The following is a 7,352-nucleotide window of genomic DNA, read 5'->3' on the forward strand; positions in this document are numbered from 1 at the left end:
GACAATTATAATTAAAAAAACGAAGTATCTAATTTTTATATCTTATGTTTTTTAAATGCCAAATTTAGTATTACCAAAATTGACCAAGGTTTTTTTTTGTAATTTAGCCAAATTAGACAATATTATTTTGTTTTTGAATAATTTACAAATATTTCTTAAATGTATTTATATTCATTAGTAAGCCCATTTGACGGTCTTTAACTAAAATATAAAAACGTATACTGTGATCACACACACACATACACATCTATACGTTGAAAATAAGACGTATCTACTTCCTATGCCATTAGAAAATCATAGCATTTGTATATACAGATATAAATAATATATGTAGTTAGATAATTCATAACTTTCAATGGTAGATATGACGTTTAAAAATATGCACTTTCATCGTTTAAAGTCCGTGTTGATATCGCGTAGATGTACGTACATAATTATAATGTTAGACGTATACGTATTACATTATAATGTGATAAATTAAAAAGTGCAGTCAGAATGTTTAAATTCCTAGAAGAGAACCTATAAATCCACATGTATTGGGCTGTTATTACTATTACTGTTATTATTGTTCTGATTTATATATGGCTATTTACTAGGTACCTACCTACAATAATAATCGTTATTATTATTACTTACCTCCGAGTGCCGGACAACCGGTCCGTTATTTTGTTATAGCCTTGTTTATAATAAATGATAGATGGTGATATCGTAGGAGATATTATATTATATTATTAGGACATGATGCGATGCGCCTAAATTTCTAAACACGTTACGATAGTAACACGCGACCGGCGAAATCTGACGGAATCACGCACACAGACTAACTCTCCCGCGTATTTATAATGTTAGGTAATGTAATAATATATAATATATAATATAATAATAACATGTACCGTAAAATAAGCGGATTAATAGAAAAATCTTTGAATAGTGAGTTTTATAATACATTATAAATACCTACCTATTAAATTTAACTAACTTTTCAACATTTTTTTAATTCAACCCTGTTTCGTTTTATCTACTTTTACATTAATGATATTATTATGAATTATAACATATTATGTTAAATATAAGTAATGATCCTAATAAGAGTACACGATGAACGGTTTTGATACTTTTTGTCGATTAGTGGATAAGTGCTTGTGGCAATAACCTATGCGTGTATACTCGCATCAATTATTTGTGTACGACTAAGAATTATACGACTTTAGTTATATCTCGGAATGAATGAATCGCATATCATATAATTTCTTCCAACTCAAATCCTGAAAAATTAATTACATATGGTTTATAAAAATTTTATTTTTTTGTATCACCTTTGGGATAATACAATTTTGTTGTCTTTTTTTAATAGCGTAAATTATTTTTATGGTTTTTAGAGTTACACAATAAAACTTTCCCTCTTTACTTGAAAAATTGAAGAGTTCGAATAAAACATTGCAAAGGAATGAGCATAGTTCTTTTTTAGTGGGGAAAGACGGTGTTAGTACAACTCCCATTTTTGAAATCAACACTCCCATACATAACGTATGCTTTTTATGGTTAATTAGTTTTAATTTCTTAAAGTCATTTTATATTAAATCATTAATACACTCGTATGTGCTACCTACATGATATATGTATTATTAAATACGTGGTTTGATCGATATTGGTTTATAGATGCGAACGAAATTGCTTATTTCCAATGATATATCGTGTATAATTCATGGTCGTAAGACTAAATGAAAAAATAGGGGTTTCAGTATATCCAGTTTTTTCATTGAACTTGCGCCCCCGAATTCCGAATGCCATTGACTCACTAAGTTATTCGTTTCGGCACTCTGGGTACTCCTAACGACTATGAATTTCGTTCCGATAATACAAGTGACTATTATTACAAGACTATTGACTGTTCCCATAATTCGAGAATGATTTCAATAGACATTTAACGTAATGTTTTATTCTGCTCTATCGATTTATCAATTACGGAAATACGTGCACAGAGCACTAAAAAATCGCAGTGGTTAAATAATTAAGATAAGACACGCAGTATCAAAAATCAAGAATAATGAATCTTAATACTCAATTGATTTGGGCGTAGATATTTTCGCGATAAAATAAACAATATTTTTAACCTACCTTTAACAATATAGCATATATAATAATGTTCATATATATTATTGATACATGCGATCGACTGTCGCAACAAGTGTGTAAACACCTATCTACTGTAAATGTTTAGACGATAATTATGTTTTTATTTTTTACATGGGATTAGTTTAATGTAGTCACTAAGACGTTTTCGAACGCAATAATAATATAGCTATTACACCGCGGTGCCGGTAAATTTTATCGGGCCGCGATTCGTCAACTGCATCATCGGGAAATGCGCCGCGCTGCACTTGCACGGTGGGTCGCGTCTGCCGAAAAGCTATAAGACTCACCGCGGGAAGGGAGGGGGGGGGGAGAATAAAATATGCGTGAAAACCCGGTGACGATGGGGCACGGTTCGGGGGGAAAAAAGTGCGAGTGTCTACGTACGCGGAAGACAGATCACGACGGGACGCGCAGGGCGACGAGTGTAAAAAATGATGCGGTCGCGACAATGCACAATATAATATTATGGTTATGTATTGTAAAGACGTCGTGCGGAGACTGTAGAAAGCGGCCCGGCCGGAGACCGCCGCCGCGACAGAGACGGAAAGTTAGAACGAGAGAGAGAGCGTATACACACACACACACACAGACAATCGTCATCATCGCCGCACAAATGATCCAAACGAGTGAAAACTGTCAAAAGAAGAAAATCGGTTTTTGCATTTAAAAAAATAAATGATAATAATAATAACGACGCGAACGGTCGCGCGCGCGCGCGCGCGTGTGTGTGTGTGTGTGTCGGTCTACGAGCGGAGAGAACGCGAGCCGAAATAAACAACGGAAGAAAGAGAAGAAATCCTGAGAGGTGGCTCCGGGAAACTTTCCTGCGGTTCTGGTCCGTTGGCCCTCTCGGCGGAGAGCGCCGAGGGGTGGGGCGCACGGTCCGCCCGGTGGTTTTCCACCGCCGGCGGCCGAGGGGGCCCGCCGTCACCGATCGGCGCCGCCCGGGCGGTTCTCTCCCGCGAGTCGCGATCCCGACGCCCGTTCAGTGACTAATAAAACCTCGGACGTGCGTTATTAAACGGCTACTAACCGATCCGCCGCCGTGGCGCTACGCCGACAAATAATATACACAAACAAACGCACACACACGCAGTCAAAACGTGCGCGCGCCGACTCCGCAAGTCTCGTTTTATGTTAGTGCATGATATAATAATAAAACATAAATTATCGTCTGATCGTGTGGTCCGCACCGGTGTCATTGCAAGTCATCTCACCGCCGGGGCCCGACGTGCCGAAACGGACTTCCGTCGCTTCCGGTCCCATCGATTCTTCTGCAGCCGTTCTTGTTCCCGACAACTGCCGCCATCGTCGCCCGCCACTGCCGAAAAGGTAAACACGCACTCGCATTATAATAAATAATATCGATCGTCCGCGGTGACATTGTCTTATTATTATTATTTTTTTTTTTACCGAGTTTGATCTTTACCCCGATAAGCATCTACGTGGGATTACCGGCAAATATCCGTGCTTGACGCGATTACACTCGACCGTCCCGGGACTTTCGCACCTCGTAACACGTGTTTACCATGAATAGACTAGTAAAATATCCGTAAAAATATAATTACTTGTTATATTTTCTCGAAAAGACGTAAACTTAGAATATTTACTTATAAAACGTTAAGTACATATAATTTATAAGTCGACGTATCTGAGTTACTCAGACTGTGTTCTGACTTTGATGACAAGCAGTAAGTGATATATATATAAATAGGTATAACAATTTTGTTTAAGCGTATAAACCTTTTACGGCAATGATTACTAAATTGTTTAGTTAAAGTTTTCAAAATTTTGTATTAAATATTGGGATTGTGAAAATATGAATCTTACAAGTTGGTATGAACAATACGTATTTAACTTGGATTCAGAAAAATAAAATATATTTTAACAATAATTTTTAAATATTATATCTACAGTAAAAATAAACTTACTTTTTTTTTATAATTTATGAAATGTCATTATAAATAGTCTCTGATACCTTATATTAGACTCATGTTGTATAGCATTTAAAATACATACATATAATATAATGAATATCAATTTTTTAAGATCACCAACTATATATCTATGTATCTATATGTAATTAAACAATTAGAGAATTTCTAATAAATTATTATGAAGTTCAAGTTCATTGGCGAATGCCGTTAACAAAGTAAATTCTTTCGTTACGCATTGTTTTAGTTATGCAATTAGCTTGTGATATTTTTTCAATGAGTTTTTATTATTAAATTAAAAAAACAATGATCAACAGTTTTTATGAGTTAAAAAAAAATGTGTAATTAGAAAAATAAAATAGAATTATAATTTAATTATTTGTTTATCCACTTATTTTGGATTCGTAGGACGACAAAAGGAAAGTTAAATACAACGTAGTTTTTAAATATAAATAATTAACTAATGTACCTACATATGCAATATGCATGTATAATTCATTGTGTTACATTTTATACGTACTGTCGGATATTTGAATACCTATAGACTATTAGATAAACATTAAACAGTTTGAATAGGATTTTTGTTTGTACAATAAAATAACCGTAAACTTCTTGTAGGGTAGAACATTCATTTGTGAAATCCTAAAGCCTATTGTCATGAAGATTCTCTGTAGATACGTGACAGTAAACACTCACGTTTGATTTTCTACTGTATTGTCTGTTGTTAAATCTACTATCGGAAATGTATGTGCACAAAACAAATTAAATCAAATATAAAAACGAACCCCTCTAATTGGCGTAACCTGAAAATTTCCAGAGTCAACGAGATCGAGAATTCTTTTTCTTTTTTTTTCGCTGGGAATAAATATGTTACAGTTACAGAAATAGAAAGTACTTTCACCGTTTCCGCGCTTCAATAACTGCGTGAACCCACCAACGAATTTTCATTGCACCGTATCCTTTCTCGAGCCATCCGAATGCTGTCTCGCACAGTGACACGTGGGTAGCGAACAGTATCGGAGTGTTTACAAGCAGCACATTTTCATATTATAGTTTACATCTAAACTCATAACAAAGTTTAAAATACAAACAACAATTTTTATTTTTTAATAATCGTAATGACCTCACAATAGCGCATTACAAAATCGTACATAAATCATACAATCGTGGACGGACAAAAAGGTAATAAATAAAGAAGTATGAATGAGATTTTGCAATATCATTATAAACAGATCATTATAAAATAAAACGGATTTATGAAAGTGAAATAGTTAAAAAGTAATTTAGTGATAACTAGTCATTAGCATAGTAATTGTGAATGATGAGATGGAAAGTAGAAATGTTTTTTTTTATACATACCTACTAGTAAGTTAATAGTAGGTACACTTAAAATATTCTGACGGCTATCATTCGACATAAACAAAGTTACTTTCAATAATTATAATATAATTTTATTTCAACAAAATAATTTGGGCATATTTAATTTTTAATGTATTTATTTATTTTTGCAGAACATAGCAAAAGGATTGGTTTCAAAGAATGTCAACAATCTTTTATCACATACCGTTGTAATAAAAAAATGTTTACAATGTTCATCTGGATTGTTGCTGTATTGCCGGTGATCTTAGTGTCGGCCAATACAGAATCACGGTCCTATAATTCGGCGCCAAACACACAAACTAATTATATAATCACATCAAAGCCATTCACTGTTAGAGATGATGCGAACGCGGGGACAATAAAATGGAGGCGAGACACAATAACCGGAGCTTCACTTATTGGAGCAACAGATCCGGCTAAAATGAAATATTCAATTGAATGTACGGATAACAATGAGTGTGCGGGGATTGAACTGGGAGGATCCGACGCCACATTCAAGCCGTACACCCAGGACGAGTTAAACCGAATACTTAAACGTTACGGCGAAGCAGACAGCGATTCTGAATCGTCCGATAAAATATTAACATACGACGATAGTGGCAATCAAGACAAATCCAAGGCATCGTGGAATTTAGTAGATCCACAACAGAATCCAAAAAATCCATACGACGATCGACGTGGTTGGGTCACGTTGGAACCGATGGCTTGGTCGTCATCGCACATACAGAAATGGGAACCAAACAACCGCCCGACGTGGCCACCTCCACCCCAAGACCACACACAAGCCAGCTATTCTCCGTGGGCCAGTAACAGGCCTATACAACGACCAAGCAATAATTATCATCAGCCACAACAGCAGCAATCTGAATGGACCACTGAGCGCCCTTGGATTCGACCCACTTACGATTATTCGTCCAAGCCGTCACAGGCGTCTAACTATCAAAAACCGTCGGCACCACATAACTCGCAGAGCTTTTATGGATGGAACAACGCAGAGCAAGATATAATTACGGACGGTAAACCTGGACAATTTCCCGCTGATGCTTACCACAAACCATGGAATGGCGACTATGGACAAGCATCTTATGGTGGTCCGAGGCCCACAGAAGTCGAAGGAGATGGACAATGGGTACTTTTATCCAGCACTAAAGGTTATTCGATCCCGCATCGACCTAACAGGAGCCTGCAAGGAAGGTCGGTATCTATTGACGCAGTCAACAGACCGATTGAAACCGTAAGTAGATCAGATGAAGTGACCGGTCGATCAGCAGATACGGCAAGTCGACCGATATCGTCCAAGAGGACTGTACGATTAATGGTACTGCCACCGGATAAAGATTCGCAAAACGTGACTACATCACACAACGGCATGATCGAGGTAGACGTTTCACGGAAATCGGTGGATCAAGAGCAAAGGGAGTTCGCAGCTAGAGCACTTAAAGAAAACGAAAATGACGTGCAAGTGTTTTCCGACAGGTCAGCAAAGTCCAATGACGAGCGAAGAGCTATGTTGGCCGCAGTAGGCGCTGGGATGCTACCAGCTGCTACCATGGCAATGTTCCTACCGATGATGGTGGACAGAAAGCGCAGGGATCTTACGACCAGACCAGAAGTCGTATTTCATCATCACGTATATCCTAGATAATTCTTGACATTAAATGACCTGTAATTTATTTTCTTCAATTGTCACCTTTTTGCGTTCCGCTCAATGTTTATTTGATGTCGTTGCCAATACCTTTAATACCTTTTGAGCACTGTTATGTAACTACACAATAACTAATTATTTATTTATTTAATGTAATAGTTTTAATCCAGTTGTATTTAATTTATTTATTTAAGTGCTTGTATACTGTATATTGTAATTTGATACGCAGTATGACATTTTATTTTGATGTTAAGTAA

The 7,352-nt window shown here is 36.3% G+C and overlaps 1 protein-coding gene across 2 annotated transcripts; it reads left to right on the forward strand.

Annotated features, from left to right (window-relative positions):
- The first annotated feature begins 3,131 nt into the window (after window positions 1–3,131).
- On the forward strand, window positions 3,132–7,318 carry LOC113552694. Of its 2 annotated transcripts, none has more exons than XM_026955535.1 (2): window positions 3,132–3,468; window positions 5,582–7,318. In XM_026955535.1, the coding sequence occupies exon 2, from the start codon at window positions 5,650–5,652 to the stop codon at window positions 7,093–7,095; it is 1,446 nt and encodes a 481-aa protein (XP_026811336.1). In that variant the 5' UTR covers window positions 3,132–3,468; window positions 5,582–5,649; the 3' UTR covers window positions 7,096–7,318. The 2 variants fall into 2 exon arrangements, with proteins under 2 accessions (XP_026811336.1, XP_026811337.1); XM_026955536.1 differs by lacking the exon at window positions 3,132–3,468 and adding an exon at window positions 5,063–5,252.
- Window positions 7,319–7,352: the final 34 nt, after the last annotated feature.

The sequence above is a fragment of the Rhopalosiphum maidis genome, chromosome 2 (assembly GCF_003676215.2).
Source record: "Rhopalosiphum maidis isolate BTI-1 chromosome 2, ASM367621v3, whole genome shotgun sequence".
Taxonomy (NCBI): Eukaryota; Metazoa; Arthropoda; class Insecta; order Hemiptera; family Aphididae; genus Rhopalosiphum; species Rhopalosiphum maidis.